Source organism: Schistocerca gregaria, chromosome 2 (genome assembly GCF_023897955.1).
Source record: "Schistocerca gregaria isolate iqSchGreg1 chromosome 2, iqSchGreg1.2, whole genome shotgun sequence".
Taxonomy (NCBI): domain Eukaryota; kingdom Metazoa; phylum Arthropoda; class Insecta; order Orthoptera; family Acrididae; genus Schistocerca; species Schistocerca gregaria.
In genome coordinates, this window is record NC_064921.1 from 393,401,385 (window position 1) to 393,419,087 (window position 17,703).

At 38.0% G+C, this 17,703-nt stretch overlaps 1 protein-coding gene across 1 annotated transcript in view; it reads left to right on the forward strand.

The window, feature by feature from the left end:
• The window catches only part of LOC126321978 (neutral alpha-glucosidase AB), a 106,811-nt gene that overhangs the window by 56,466 nt on the left and 32,642 nt on the right, over positions 1-17,703 (forward strand). The window contains exons 9-11 of the mRNA XM_049994244.1: positions 252-439; positions 9,498-9,736; positions 9,993-10,250. Coding sequence (XP_049850201.1) covers positions 252-439; positions 9,498-9,736; positions 9,993-10,250 — 685 coding nt within the window. The remainder of the gene's footprint in view (positions 1-251; positions 440-9,497; positions 9,737-9,992; positions 10,251-17,703) is intronic.

Sequence of the window (17,703 nt, forward strand, 5' to 3'; positions counted from 1 at the left end):
GGGGAAAAAACCCTCTCTTTATGTAATTGTACTGAGAACATATTCGCTTACTGTTTATCAACATGAGTTTTTAGGCTTGCACGATATTTGAAACTCACACTTTACAGATTATGAATAATTTTGTTTTCCTTTACTTTTGCCTAGTAAATTATAATTTTTAGTATATTTATGTATAGTTTCAATCGATTTGTTAAGTTAGACATTAAAGTTCATGAGAGAGTGGATAACCTCAAGGCTTCACTGCTTTTTAGGTATTTTACGTGGGACTCCAGGCGTTTCTCTCAGCCAGCTGAAATGATTAATAATTTAACTGCAAAAGGAAGAAAATTAGTTGCCATTGTAGATCCTCATGTCAAAAGGGATAACAGCTACTTCCTGCACAATGATGCTGAAAACAATGATTTCTATATTAAAAATAAAGATGGAAAAATCTATGAAGGTAACTATTTCAAACTTTTTAGATATTGGTTTTGTTACTTAATGTCGAAAAGCAGAAAACAAACAGTTGGAACAGAATGACTCACACCAAAAATTGCCTGCAAATTTTGGTTAGTTACAAAACAAGCATTAATTTGTTTTGAAAAGTCAGTAACATTTTTTTAATAAAACAAGAAACTCAAATGTTTTATTTAAATTACTTTCTCTTAATCTACTGTATTTTGTAGTTTATAAACATTACTTCTTTGTATGAATTGAATTAGCTTTTAAAGATTCAAACTGTAAACTGAATAATAGTAGAAATGGATTGTAAAATACAGGAAACAGTTTCAGGCACAACGATATTACTTATGCATAAAATTCTGATATGTAGTATCTAAAGTATAAGTAGAAATTCCAATAGACAGTTATTTTTTGAAAGCAACAACATAAAAATTAAAATTGTTTTGGAAATCAGTCAGAGGAAGGAAAACCTAACCTGTTATGTCATTAATGCTAGAACTGTTAGCCCATAGGAAACAAGTTTTTTTCATGTTAGCTAAAAACAAGTAATTGTCCTTCACAAGTGAAGAAAGAATAGTGTGTTTATAAGTTTCCACCTTCAACTAGATGCACAAAATATAAACTGAATATGAGGAAGGAAAACAGAAGATAAAATATGATGAATGAATAGAAACTGGATATACAATTGTGCTAGCAAGAGCAGGGGACTGGAACATGACTGGAGAGATGTGAGCTGAACCATATTACTACGGGTTTTCTGTTAGTTGAGTTGCAGATGAGACCACTACAATAAAAGGAGTGCAAGGGACAATATTTTCTGTGGAATAATATTTTCCCATTTTTGAAACAGCTTTGAAATAATTTATGTATGTTTTTCTGTATTGTAACAGCACCTCAACTTCACTTATATTTAGAATTGATACTTAGAGTGGATGGACGGACCCCCCCCCCCCCCCCCCCCCCCACACACACACACACACACTTTGTGGTTTTTCGAAACAGTTTACCGTATGAGTCAAGAAAACCACGTCACAAGAATTTCTGTATTTATTTGTTCCTTACGTGTTATCAATAAGCCATCTTGAGTGACAAGCTCATAATGGAGTAATGTCTTATCATTGTACTAAGAAATCCTGAGTCAACTTGAAATGTAGCACAAACATATGTGAATACGGTACAGAAATGACTCTTACTTTCCTCAGTTATCTTCATACTTCTCCCTAGGATGACTTCTTGGCAGCTGTATGTAGTCGGAATACCTTTTTGAAATCTAACAAGGAGAGGTCCCTAGAGGTTAGATCAACTTTTTGAAACAACCTGTATGCTGGTGTAGCTTAAGGTCCAAGGAATCACACATTGCAATTGTTCAGCCTAGTGAGCCCACATTTGTAAGTAATCGACAAAAAAAGGAAAGAAAGAAAGAAAAAATAAATCAGAATTTCGTGTTATAGTCTGTGGGTTGAAAGATAGTAACATTTTTTACAGAGCGGTTTCACTGTGTAATTCTTAAGATTCTGTTCGAGTCTCATCAGGTACACTGAATTTCGTTTTTTTAATCTGCTTCGAAATGGCTTTGATCACTATTTTTATGCAGTTCACTTACATGTGGTTTCCTTTATTTGTATTCCTTTGTCACATTATTTTAATCAATGCTAGAACTTCATTTGCTCTTATTGTTTCTACATGTCATTCTTTTTCTACTTGGAATTTTTGTACATGTAAATTTAATTATTTTTATTTACCTATTACAGTGTTTAAACATTTAAAATTGCTGATCTTTTGGTTAAAAAACAAAAGATGGAGTAATATATTTGTATTGACTGTGCAGTGGTGTCAAAATGTAGTTTTTTTTTATTACAAGATGTACATCTGATTAGGGTGGCAATTGTCATACAAACATTTAAAACATAAATTTCTATTGCGCCATGGACAAAATAATGTAGATGGTGATTTAAATGAAAGCAGAGTTTATAAGTAAAATAAAATTCAAGCAACATGAATAAGGATTCCAAGTGAAAACAGGCATTTAGGAAGAAAAATGAGAGTAAATCATGTATTTCATGCAGTGACTAATATGACATGACAAGTGAATAGAAAAAATACTTTTAATCAATTAACTGAACAAAAATAGTGATCATGGTCATTTTGATTAATATTAAAAAATAGAGTATCATACAAAATTCAAAAATTTTTCTTAGTGATTACTCCGAACAGCCCACCAGGTTGAATGGCTGCAGGGTGTGATTCATCGGACCTTAACCTACATCACTGTATAGATTGTTTCAGAAAGTTGATCCCACCTCTTGTGAGAGAATTGCTATCCTATATATACACTATGTCAGGATCAAGTAAGAGAAAATTGTCTGTTACTAATTTGTGGATGTTGCAAAAAATAAAAGCTTTTTAATCATTTCCAGTTTTAGTTTTTCTCCTTCAGAAATTCTCAAATTCTCATGTGTATTTGAAAGCTCTTTTGAATATTGGAGTTGACACTATTATTTGCAGAAAATATACAAATTTCTAATTTTCATTTCGTTTGAAAGTCTCTGTTATCTTGTGTGATTACTCCACACAACAGCCCACCAGGTTGAATGGCTGCAGGGTGTGATTCCTTGGACCTTAACCTACATCACTGTATAGATTGTTTCAAAAACTTGATCCCACCTCTTCTCATGAGAGAATTGCTATCCTATATATACACTGTCAGTATCAAGTAAGAGAAAATTGTCAGTTACTAATTTGTGAAAATTTTAAGCAAGATTATAATTTAGATCTTGTTTAGGGCTACACAAGATTGTATGTGTTCTTATGATGACTCAGGGCTTTTGCGATAAGAATGAGTAAATCAAAAGTTAACAAAATCAGAATCTTTTCTGCAGGTTCACTCACTGCGTTAACGACATTCATCTCACAAATTGTTGTTAAATTTCTTTCTGGTGTTCTTCATTTACCTGGAAATTCTGAATTTGTGGTCTTTGATTTGGCAGTGAGACCGAAACACTTGGTGGAGGCATTAATAAATATTGTATTCAGTTTGTGCTAATTAACATTTTATGCCCTGCAAATGGATTCTTGTTCCCTCTTTGTTCACAATATCTCATTTTATACTTCATTGGTGATTGCCTATGACTAACAGATACTACAAGCTTAATCACCAATTACGTGCCCTGCTTCCAGTCTGAAGTCTGTGTAGAATTACAGGAATACATTTTTTAAAAATCCTTATCAGGTTCTAGAGTAAACTGTTATTCCTTTCTTACCCAGTAATGGGATGCTCATAAGAGATTGGTTTATAGAGAGTATAATTAGCTTGATGATTTTGTAGCCGAAAGATGAACAGGTTCTCATAATACATTTCCTGCAAAAATTTAGAATTTACCATTTCATAACAAATTTAACTTTAATTCAAAAATCTGTCTGTAAAATGTTTCTCCTTTATAAGAACTTGCTACAGGTAACTTGAATATTGGGTCATAAGGCTTTTTATTAGATTATGCTTGTAGTGGAGGTCATTTCTTTGCTAGCTTTAGAGACTGGGAGGTTAGCTAGGTCTGAACCGAATCTGCATGCCAGATTAACGACTGCTGGTCTGGTACACCTGCCAAGCTAAGTATAGTTCTTACGTGGTTTTACATGCTAATCTAGGCAGATTCTGGGCTAGTTTCCAACTCTACCTCAGATAATACTGTACATAAACAGTTAAGGTATGGTGATACACAGAACAAAATTTACACAGTTTACATACAGAGGACACAATTTCCATGATTTAGGCTAACAGGTGATGGTGAAAGGAAGAGCATCAGACCACTAAGTTGAAATAAAATAAAACTACCAAATCATGAAAGACAGTGAGTGGCCCCTGATGTCAGGACAAACATTAGAAAAGATATTCTTTGGATCTGCTTACAGTGTTAATTCATCTTAACTTGTTAAGGTTATCATAAGAGTGATATAAATTATGGATAAATGGCTTCTGCTTGCATTGTAATTGCATAACAAAGCACATCTACAGATTCTACAAAAGTGCCAGCATCACTTGAGAGTTTTAATTTGCTCATAATTAATAGGAAACTGACTGGCCATAAACACATGCATCTCACATGTTGAACATTTTGCAGGAATGTGATCATACTCTCGTCAGGTTTTCTGGAAAAAGAAGGCATAAAACAGACTATCAGAAGGGTCCTAGCTACACATGGCGTGTAGTTTACTGTATGTACTGCAACGGCCATTGAAGAGCTTGTAGCTGTTTGATGGAAGCTTGTTGAGTGATGTGATCACTTTCATGCATCACAGTCTTAAGCTGTACCTGTTGCTATAATTTTTCCAAATCTAGGGTTTTCATTTGCACTCGGAGTAGAGTGAGACGGTCTAGCTTAATGTTTCCCACAGCAGCTGCATCAAGAGCCACTTCCGACAATTCTTGTAACTGATAAAATGCAAATGAGGCATGAATACAGCTTTAGGATCACAATTGTAGAAACCAATGACCTTACAAGGAAAAGGGACTCTAAAGTGTACACAGAAAAATACTAAACCTATCTAGGATGGAAGCTTGCATAAAGGAAGAGAGTGATAAGTATGTGCATATAGCAGCAAGACATATTAGTTTTCAGCACTGGTTGAAGTGGCGAGAGGATGCCAATGTCAATGAATCGGCAACATGGCATGGAGCTTGGTGATGGCAATGGTGGTTGCATTGACAGTGACCATAACGACAGCACAGACCCGCAGCAACATAATTGCAGGACTCGGCCACGGACTCAGCATGGCTGCATCAGCTGAGTGCACCAGAGTGGCGTGCAGACATCTCGGCTGCACGGTGACCCTGAGAGCACGCCCATGTGCCAACGGGGTCATCTATGCTCATTTGCATGTGACAAAATATATGGTGTGTGTTTCCAAGTGCAAAAGAGGAAAGTCAAGCTTTTGTGAGCCCAGTCCACAGTAGTTAAACTACAAGCTAACAGTGCACTACCAGCTCTTACTGATAAGAATATGTGCGGTGACTATCTGCAAAAGGAATTCGTGCCAGTTACTAAACCCACATTAGGTCAAATCCCACTGAACTGATACCAGTTTGTATGGGGAATGGCCGTGGTTTGGTGGTAGTGGGCATCCAGCTTGTCAGGGTGCCCGGAAGCAGAGGAGGAGCTGGGAACCAGTCCAGTCAGAAGAAGAGCTGACAGGCTAAAGAGTGACTAATTGATACCTGGACACACTCACCAATGTGCTCCATGTCCCCACATGACAGTTTCCAGCACTTCCATTAGGTGGTCAAGGGGCACTTTGCACATCCCTCGGTCAGCAGTAATAGTGTAATAGCATCCCATTGTCAGCAGCACCTGCTGTGGGAATGTCGCCACTTGAACTGAGCATGGTTAGCTGCTTATCTGCCAGCATCTGGTACCACACCAGAGTAGGCCCAGCCACAGTTCTTACACGAGACGAGGTTCTAGATAATGTAATGTAACAAAGAAACTGAAAAAAGTTTGGTACATTAATCCCTCGGTCTGTCTGCTCGCCATGCACAGCATACATATTTTATTGTGTTTTTGGATGAAAAATTATTTTGTGCAAGAAAGATAAATATGTCAGCCAACATTAAACTGTTGACAATATATTTTTTCTTAATATCAATTTGAAGTAATGAGAGAACGCTTTCTTTTGAGAAACCTTGCAACATTGTGTGGTGCAGAAGTGTCTGTTCATAAATTGATTAGATCTAATGGGTTTGAAGTAACATTAAAAAAAAGTGGTATCAAATGAGATGTGAAATGCCAATAAATGTAATTATAAGTAATTCGATAGGTGAAAGATCTACTCACCAAGCAGTGGCACAGCGAGTAGATTTTTTATCTATCCAGTTAATCATATCTTTAAAAATTTATTACTTGTGTTGATGCAATAAATCTAATTGATAGATATATATCCATCTTTAGCATAAGACTTAAAAAAATTAAATATGACAAAAATAAAGAATGTAATCGAAAAGTAAGTAGTCAGGAAATAACACCAGAATTGGGGAAAAAGAGTACTTGGCAAGAAACAAAATTATTTTTTTCTGTCACTACTTACTGCAAAAATTGATTCATCAATGGACACAGATTCTTTTTACTGCATAACCTTTCCCCTAAAGTTGCTTGAAAACAGCTATATGTTGATGTCCAAACATTGTACCAAGAACGCACCATTAGAAACAACAGAAATATATATGGACCCACCTCCTCTTCCTCAAAATCACCCTCTCCAAACCTTCCAGGAATTTCTGACTTCCAGCCTTGCCTCTCAATCCTTCTTAAAAAACCTTAATCCTACTCCCAACATCACCACTGCTGAAGCCCAAGCTATCCGTGATCTGAAGGCTGACCGTTACATCGTCATTCTTCCGGCGGACAAGGGTTCCACGACCGTGGTACTTGATCGTCGGGAGTATGTGGCTGAGGGACTGCGTCAGCTTTCAGACAACACCACATTCAAAGTTTGCCAAGGTAATCCCATTCCTGATGTCCAGGCGGAGCTTCAAGGAATCCTCACAACTTTAGGCCCCCTACAAAACCTTTCACCTGACTCCATCAACCTCCTGACCCCACCGACACCACATACCCCTACCTTCTACCTTATTCCTAAAATTCACAAACCCAATCATCCCGGCCGCCCCATTGTAGCTGGTTACCAAGCCCCCACAGAACGTATCTCTGCCTACGTAGATCAACACCTTCAACCCATTACATGCAGTCTCCCGTCCTTCATCAAAGACAGCAACCACTTCCTCGAACACCTGGAATCCTTACCCAATCTGTTACCCCTGGAAACCATCCTTGTTACCATTGACGCCACTTCCTTATACACAAAATCCCGCACGTCCAGGGCCTCGCTGCAGTGGAGCACTTCCTTTCACGCCGATCACCTGCCACCCTACCTAAAACCTCTTTCCTGATTACCTTAGCCAGCTTCATCCTGACCCACAACTTCTTCACTTTTGAAGGCCAGACATACCAACAATTAAAGGGAACAGCCATGGGTACCAGGATGGTCCCCTCGTACGCCAACCTATTCATGGGTCGCTTAGAGGAAGCCTTCTTGGTTACCCAGGCCTGCCAACCCAAAGTTTGGTACAGATTTATTGATGACATCTTCATGATCTGGACTCACAGTGAACAACTACTCCAGAATTTCCTCTCCAACCTCAACTCCTTTGGTTCCATCAGATTCACCTGGTCCTACTCCAAAACCCATGCCACTTTCCTTGACGTCGACCTCTATCTGTCGAATGGCCAGCTTCACACATCTGTCCACATCAAACCCACCAACAAGCAACAGTACCTCCATTATGACAGCTGCCACCTATTCCACATCAAACTGTCCCTTCCCTACAGCCTAGGTCTTCATGGCAAACGAATCTGCTCCAGTCCGGAATCTTTGAACCATTACACCAACAACCTGAAAACAGCTTTCGCATCCTGCAACTACCCTCCCGACCTGGTACAGAAGCAAATTACCAGAGCCACTTCCTCATCCCCTCAAACCCAGAACCTCCCACAGAAGAACCACAAAAGTGCCCCACTTGTGACAGGATACTTTCCGGGACTGGATCAGACTCTGAATATTGCTCTCCAGCAGGGATACGACTTCCTCAAATCCTGCCCTGAAATGAGATCCATCCTTCATGAAATCCTCCCCACTCCACCAAGAGTGTCTTTCCACCGTCCACCTAACCTTTGTAACCTCTTAGTTCATCCCTATGAAATTCCCAAACCACCTTCCCAACCCTCTGGCTCCTACCCTTGTAACCGCCCCCAGTGTAAAACCTGTCTCATGCACCCTCCCACCACCACCTACTCCAGTCCTGTAACCCGGAAGGTGTACACGATCAAAGGCAGAGCCACGTGTGAAAGCACCCACGTGATTTACCAGCTGACCTGCCTACACTGTGAAGCTTTCTATGTGGGAATGACCAGCAACAAACTGTCCATTCGCATGAATGGACACAGGCAGACAGTGTTTGTTGGTAATGAGGATCACCCTGTGGCTAAACATGCCTTGGTGCACGGCCAGCACATCTTGGCACAGTGTTACACCGTCCGGGTTATCTGGATACTTCCCACTAACACCAACCTGTCAGAACTCCGGAGATGGGAACTTGCCCTTCAGTATATCCTCTCTTCTCGATATCCGCCAGGCCTCAACCTCCGCTAATTTCAAGTTGCTGCCACTCATACCTCACCTGTCTTTCAACAACTTCTTTGCATCTGTACTTCCGCCTCGACTGACATCTCTGCCCAAACTCTTTGCCTTTACAAATGTCTGCTTGTGTGTGTGTGTGTGTGTGTGTGTGTGTGTGTGTGTGTGTGTGTGTGTGCGCGCGCGCGCGCGAATGTGTACCTATCCTTTTTTCTTCCTAAGGTAAGTCTTTCTGCTCCCGAGATTGGAATGACTCCTTACCCTCTCCCTTAAAACCCAAATCCTTTCACCTTTCCCTCTCCTTCCATCTTTCCCTCTCCTTCCCTCTTTCCTGATGAAGCAACCGCTGGTTGCGAAAGCTCGAATTTTGTGTGTATATTTGTGTGTCTATCGACCTGCCTGTGCTTTTGTTTGGTAAGTCGTATCATCTTTGTTTTTATATATATATAATCAGACATTTTTTGTTGCTTACGCATTTAGGAGACATGCATAGACTACTTCCAAGCAAGTAAATATTTTGGTACATGTTTTTGTACTACTTGTAGTTTTTTTCGCCTGTGCTGTCTACAATCGGTAAATGGCAAAAGATAGTTCAGGCTGTATGTTCCATCATATAATGTTCAATTAGATTAATTGTATACAGTACTTTCATTCAGTTTATTTTCATGATACAGTTTACCCTTTGGAAAGTCAGAACAAATGATACTGAATTCAGTTGCAGTGACAGAACACAGTGCTTTATAGTTTTTAAAAGGATTCTAATGTAGTGTTGAACCTATATTTTCCAACATTATTAGCAGTTAAGAACAGACTTTTGTTTACAGTTATTGTAAGGACCAAGCTTTATTACAATGTATTCATGGTTTTTACAGGGTGGTGTTGGCCAGGATCATCCAGTTACCCAGACTTCTTCAACCCTGCAGTCCGTGACTATTATAAGACAAGATATTTATTAGAAAATTACCATGGCTCAACATTAGATATGCACATTTGGAATGATATGAATGAACCCTCTGTTTTCAATGGGCCTGAAGTAACTATTCCTAAGGATGTTCTTCACTTTGGTGGCTGGGAGAATCGTGATGTTCACAACCAGTACGGATTTATGTATGTAAGTTAGTTGATTAATCATTTATGGAGTGTTAGGGCCTTTAAACATTTGTTTCATTCATTGAGAGTGGTCAACAAATTATTTGAAGATCGAAATGTATGAAAAGGCTCAACTAATTTGTGGTTTGTATCAAGGAGTAGAAAATGGTAATGCGTAAAACAGTACATTTTTTTAAGAGAGAGATACTGAAAATAAAATCAAAACTGTTTGACTGTGTTTCCATATTTGACCTACAGTTTATGTATTTGATTTTCAGACAATAGCTACATATGAAGGTTTGATGGCAAGAAGTAATGGAAAATTTCGTCCTTTTATTCTGACAAGAGCGTTTTTTGCTGGATCCCAACGTTACGCAGCTATGTGGACAGGTGATAACACTGCTGATTGGGGACACTTAAAAATCACTATTCCCATGTGTTTATCAGTATCTGTAGCTGGTTACCCATTCTGTGGAGCAGATATTGGTGGTTTCTTCAACAACCCAAATTCAGAATTGATAACAAGATGGTACCAGGTATGTATACAATAGACATTTAGAAGATAACTTTTCAAGTACATACAATAATTTTCTGTTGTTGAAAAAGCTTCTCTCTCGGTCTGCAATTGAATGTTGCAGGGTACATTATTTATTTATAGGATGTTACATTAGATAAACATTTAATGATATGGATGGTGTTTTTTCCATTATCTTTTCTTCTTGAATGCATGCCTAAGCAGGCACATGTTAGCCAGATTTAGTTTAAAATTTTTTATGTGAAGGTAAGGGGCTGAGGGGGCGTTAACAGTGATTTTACATTTAACCCTTTTGATCATTGTTAAGGTGTGCAACACATGAGAAGGAAAAATAAATATGAAGGAGAGACTTCAGTTGCACTTTTCTACTACTACTACTACTACTACTACTACTACTGCTGCTGCTACTATTATTATTATTATTATTACTATTACTGTTACTATGTTATGGAAATGATTCACTATTGCAAACATTGATTGTGATGTTGCATGACTTGAATACGGAAGGATTAAATAAGAAAAATTGTAAACTATGTGAGGAATGAAACAAATGTGAATTTCTCTTGATTATAACTCTTGACACCTATGAAGAGGAGCCTGTTTTTGTATATACACAAAGCAAATTTGTGATACTTGGCAGCATATCATTTGAGTATTTTGGAGCTGTTATTTAAGAGCTTCATTTGTTATCCTAGTATAATAGGCGTGTTGTTTGAGTAGCTTCTGTGTTTGCTTTGGTTGCCAATAGTTTTCATGTGATTACATAACTATGATAGTCAGGAGGCATTCAAACTGTGGCTACTGCTCTTATTGACTGAAAGACCAAAATGTTTGTCAGTTATCTATAGTTACACTGATCTGTATCTTGAAGGAGACCTTATAAAATTTCTTGAGATTGAAGTGATGAGTTAGTGAATGTCCTGTGAACAGTGAGTTAGGAGTTTCATAGTTGTGTGGGATTTTAAGATTGTAGTTATGGGTCAAATAGACTAGCAGTTACAGTATATAGAGGGAGCGTGCAATGAGATTAAGATTCTTTTTGTGGACATCTAATGTATAAGGGGTGTTTGGAGAGAATTTGTTGTTTAGTCTAAGGGGAGGAGTCTTTTTTTTGTGACACATTTATGTAAGAGGACAGTGTTCACCAACAGGAGGAGGCTGCAGCCAAAAAGAACACACTTCTCTAGGTTGGAGTAAGCTGAATAAACTCTATTGTTTCAATGGCATTAGTTCCAGTATTAAATGTCTGTCCAACTCCCAAGGCTTTTAACTGTTGTGTTGAGATTTCCTCCTGCCGCTTTACACCACTACCACCACCATCGCCACCATCCATTCATGCATTTCATTGTTGGTTATGGAGGACACAAGTAGAGAAGATTGAACTGGCACCTGTTATCTTCTCTGCCAGTAGCCAAACTTGTAGGGTTTTCTGAGTAGAAGTCAGTGCCATAGTTCCCAATTATCAGAATAAGAGTTACGGCTATTTAACTTTGCCTTGTGGGGCAAAGCGAGGCTGGTGAACCTTATTTAAAACAGTTTCACAAGTAAAGGAGAGCTGAAGATGATATGGCTCCATTAGTTAATGTTTCTTTCTTTGAAAGTTGTGTACCAAGTCTCATAGTACACTGGTGTGTGCTGCATATCACAAAGAGCATATGACCGACAACAGGTGGTGCATTTTGTGAGTGTGGAGAAAATGAACATTTAAAAAAAAATGTGCATTTGCAAATTTATTGATGATATCTTTTCTCCTGACTAGTGTAGGTAGAAAAACACACGCTCCATACATGATCTGTCGCACAACTTTAAATGCCAACTTTACCTTCCAAATAACCATTAGTGAAGTTAATTGTTGTTGTGGATGTGCTATGCTGTATGACTTCTTCTCCTTTGCAGCTGGGGTGGCTGCTGAAAGAGAGCTCTGATCTATTTAAACTACAGAAATGATTAATCAGGTTTTCAATAACTTTTCTGTATTATAACAGCCATATTTCCCACACCACATTTACTTTTAAAATTGCTGGTGATGCAGATGGTTCATAAGTAGTAACTTACAATAGATTATAACGTGTTTGCTATGCTTTGACATTTGATAGCAAATTGACAGAATGACAGTTCTATTCATTTGTTCCATCATTTACATTCTTTCTTTGTCCTTTTTCTCCTCAATTTCCCAGCTCTGATGGCAAAGCGTAAGCGGGCCTTCGGAGCACTTGGAGGTGCGCAGTTGCCATTGGGCTGTGCAGATTTGCTGAGGTGACTTCCACTTGCTTCCATCTGTACATACATCACATGCGCCACACACACACACACACACACACACACACACACACACACACACAGAGAGAGAGAGAGAGAGAGAGAGAGAGAGAGAGAGAGAGAGAGAGAGAGATCAGATGCTGCCTGGTGGTGTTGCAGGCACATGAAGCAATAAGTAAAGCATTTAAAAAAGAGCAGAGACAAATTGAAATCATTCTAGCTACATGAGCCATAAATGGGGAAATCTGCCATAATCAACTTAGGCAAAGAACAGATTGTTATGGCGTCATGTCTGGAAAAGAGCATTTGAGAAATCTTAATGCTGGTGGCAGTTCATGTGCTACTCGTGTGAGCATATATGGAAAACGGTTGAAGGATGGTGAAGCAGGCAGTAAGGTGTTGGACATCCACACCATATCACAGAATGTGGAAGCTGGAGGCTTGCCCACTCTGTAAAGCAGGACAAGCAGTGATATGTGGCACATCTGACGACAGTGTTGGCCCAATTGTTTCAGAGGGCATTGTTCAGTGCACATTGTTGAACATGGAGTTCCACAGCACACAGTCCCCTGTGTGTTCACTGTGTTGACCCAATGACATCGTCATTTAAGGGTGCGGTGGTCATAGCATCACTGAGATTAGGCTGTGGATCAATTAAGGAAAGACTGTCTTTCCTTTTCATCCTGCCTGGTAACTCCCCCTTGACCCGCGGCTTTAGGTGACTTTCCCGAAATCTTCCCCTTTTCCTACGCCTCACCAGTTCTTTTCCTTCACCCCTCTTCCTTCCTCTTCAACCTTTCTGTCTGAAGGAGGAGCCACTGGCTCTGAAAGCTTGCCTAATTATAAATTTCTTTTATGTGTGTGTTCTGCTGCTGCTTGACGAGTAGATTTTTTTTTTATCTATTCACTTGATTTATTTACACCAGAGATGTTGTCTTTTTGGTTGCTTGTTTGTACACAACACAACTATTAACTACTGCAAAAAGAAATAAATGAAAGAAAACCTTTTTCCACCATTTCAATGTCTTCTGACAGAAAGGATAATAGCTTTATAGCTTTTCAGCCGCGCCTACTCCATTTTTTCCCTTTTTATAATCTACTACATCATCTGGTTTATGACTGTATATTTGTCCTTCTTTGTTTCTGGTACTAGTAGCAGTTGAAGTTGCTCGATGTTTGATCGAAAGACAGTTCACGTCCCTGGTTGATTTCCGTTTTAACGCAAGTAAATATTCCTTCCACCAGACCATCATTTCCCCCTTCCTAACCTTCAAAGTCTTTATTTGATTAGGTAGACCCTTCCTGTTTTTCATTGCAGCGCGTACACCAAAGGTTTCATTCTGCCACAGGTAGTCCAACACAGCAGGTTTTGTGTAGAACCTTTCAATATAAATGCCATGTGCTTTCCCAAAGTAATCTTCACACAACCTCCCAGTTACGGACAAGACAGTTATCTACATTGTTTGCTTTACCTGTGTAAATACCACAATTCAAAGTTGAGTCACACGGTAAATAAAGTTTGATTCCATATTTATTTGGTTTGCTTTTCACGTACACTCTGAATCTTATTCTGCCTCTGAAGGTTCACGTGTGGTTTGAAGTTACTCTTAAGGCCTTATTTTGTGCAGTGGATCGTGTCCTAGCTGACCTCCTGTTATGAATTTCATCTTGTTCAAGTGCAACAACATAAACAAAATTGAAGGAAAGCTGTCTCTACTCATTACCTTTTCGCCCATGAAGTGTTTATAAATGCATCCTTTGACCAATAATCACTCATTCTTGGCAACTTCGCTACACTCCTATGCAAAATAATACAGAAAAACAAGTACATTTCATGTATCTTTTCTGTTGACCAGCATTGGCACATACTTCCTTTTCATATACTACTTACTATTCATTTCATAAATTTTTAGTCGTGCATACCTTTTTGTTTCAACTTTTATTCTTTTTATCATTTCATTTTCAAGAAATGCTGAGAAGCATCCAGATAGACTACAATTTTCATCCAATTGCAAAATTACACCACTAGCACTATTGAATATTGAGAAATCAACCTGGTTGTCAACTCTTGATCAGTTGCTCACATCAATGATCAAATTTTGTGATGTATCAGGACAAGCATCAGTATTAGAACCCTCATCTTCATCTGTCTGTAAATAAGTACACGTATAAACCACTATAGAAATATAAAAATAATTTTAGTCAGTATTTACATTTATAGTAACATGCGTACTATTTAGTAACAATATTTTTCAATAGTATTAATCCATTTATGCGACTGTACCTTTGAAAACCGATTGTGTGTTACCTATTCTCAAGCTGCCGATTCCTAGGGACCTCTGTCAAAAGGAAATGAACTACCCATGCTGCCAGTTCCACTGACGAAACATATAGCATACATTTTTGCATTACAAACACTCAGGAAACAAAGCAATGTACAGCATACAGGCTCCATAGAGAGAGGTGCGTTTTGTGGATTGCAAACTTGGTCTGATCATTTATGAACTGTTTCATTCCTCTTACGGTTTTATGAAGTTGGTAGTTGTGTTGTTGTGTTAGTTATTGCTTAACATATGATTTCTGTGATTGTGCCTGTGTTGGGAATTTTATGTTTGTATTGGTGTAAATGTTCAGAAAGAGTTGCAATTAAAAACGAATCTGATGTCAAACATTGTAGGGACTCACGATACATTTTGAAAACAGTGTTTTATTATGTTGACGTCTTATCAATCTATAAAACCATATTTTATTTTGTAAATCATCACAAACTGCGTTATTCAGGAAAAGATCTTGAAGTGTTTTTTAAGCCAGTAAGAGAATTAAAATTAAAGAACAATAATGTAATTTATGTTGTGACTCGTGTTAAAAATTTGGGACATCCTATTCCTAATGTGCATTTTAGGTCAAAAGTGTCCTCAAACTGTTAGGAGTGTGAATCTGGTTTTTATCACAGAAAATCCATATTAGGTTGGCACTCAAATGACCAATTTCAATATTGTAATATATTGAAGGTGTATGACTCAATGTTACGTGACTCGTGTTACTTTCTACTTTTTGTTGGAAAAACTTTTTTCCTGCTAGCAGGGAAATGAAAATATGACATTATGTGCCAAATAAGATAAACTCAACATTAACATTTCACTTTTAAAACACTATGAAAAGTTATAAGAAGATGGCATCTGGGAAAATGAACTGTAAATTCAATTAAAAGTCAGAACTGAAAAATATTCTCTTGCATTGACAACATCAAGTGGATTAATTTTCTTCATAATTTCACCACATTTTACAGGGCATTTCCAATAGTGATCAGCACACTCCATTGCACTGATTAAGAAAGAACTTCCAAAAACTGCATGTACTTCTCCAGCATTGAATTTACTGTCATAGTCTACTTTGTACCAGTCTCCAATTTTCACACTTTCTATAGTGTCTTCAGTATGATGATATGCAGCAGCAAAATTCTTTGGCGACAGCAGATATGTTTGTAGTACTCTTTTCTCGTAGTGAAAGCAGTGAATGCTTTGTATGTTTTGTACTGATGGTGCTGAAGAAAATATTTGAGCCAGATTAAGTTTCACTTTGATTCCTTTAATTTCAGCAGTAGACACATGAAAAACCTGCATAGTTGTGCTACTTGCAGTCACCTGAGAGAAAAGTTGATGCATCGCCTACTATGAATTTTTACTTTTTTACTGCATTTCCCATTAGCCGTTCCTCAACTTCACCAATTCCATCTACAGCTTCTTTACCGTGGGATGTAGCAAATAAGTTTCAATAGATTTCCACATTATGAAATGATTGAAACTGAGGTACAGCAGCAGTAATATACTTGTTTTTAAATTGTGAGGCAGTCCATCTGACCAGATCGAAACTACCTTCACATTTTCATGCATAGTAGACAGTACCTTCTAACATAAGCAATTGCTGCACTTGAACAATGGCTTTATCCAGAGCACTATGTGACTTATACGGTGAGAAACTTACTTTACTAGGTTGCTGATCTTACATCTTATGTTGCCTATCTTTTTTAACTCTCTTCCTATTTTTAGCTCTTCTTTCTTCTAATAACAGCCCTTGCTTATGTTGACTTAACTTTAGAAACGTTTGTTTCTGCTTCTGCTGGCTTTTTTGAGATATTTCTTCTTAAATTCTTCATATTTTTCTTCACTCTGGCTTTTCCCTCCCCCTAGTTTCTGCTGCTGCTGCTGCTGCTGCTGCTGCTGTGGGCATCCTGTTCTTCTAATCTTAAAATAATACAACTTTGACGCAGATTACGTGACATAAGTTACATATTTCAGTTTCTGTTTTTACATTATTGGTTGATATTGGGAAATTTTTAGTAGTGATATTTGTTACACGTTCACCCTCGGAAGTAAATTACTGAACAAGATAAATATATCTCTTGGTATAAAAACTTAGTTACATGAAAGTCACACATGTTACATTGTTTACCCCAACCTATGACGTACTTGTATGTAACATAAATGATATGCTAATTCTAACCTGCCAATTAGTTGCAATGAAGGTCCAAAATCTCCAATAATTCACTCTCTCATCACATGAAAAACATATGGCACTATAAAACTGGCTGAAAATTATGGAGGGAAAGCAATAATGAGCCACAAACAATTGTTGCCATACAGTAAAAAAGTCCAGCCTTTTCAAAAAATATGTAAAAAGTACCAAATTTTGAACTTTTAAATATTGTAAATGTGTTCTACTTTGCATGGAATAGCCCCGTACTGTTTTGTCCTGCATCCATCACAAGTATTACACCTCATTTGGAAGTTCATGATTTCAGATATAGATCTGTTCCTTTCCCTGTTACTTTAATGGGAATGTATTTCAATTGAGTTGTTGGTTAATTAAGTATATCAGACAAAAAAAAATGGTTATACCCCAGAAAAAACACATTAATGCTATTGTTACACTCACAATCTTGATAATGGCCTCAGTTTTGTGGTGAAGAGAGTAGACAATTTTCTTCAGGTATGCCTCATTCACCTGAAGCCACTCGTATATAGCTGTACAGGATCTAATCATCACTTTCATGGAATGTTTTATACAGTTCATCTGCTCGTCCAAATAGCCCCAGACATTTTCTTTTGCGTTAAGACCAGATGATTCAGTGACCCAGTTCAGCTGTTATACAAGGCTAATCCCAAAAGTAAGGTCTCCAAGGTGTTGGGGCCACA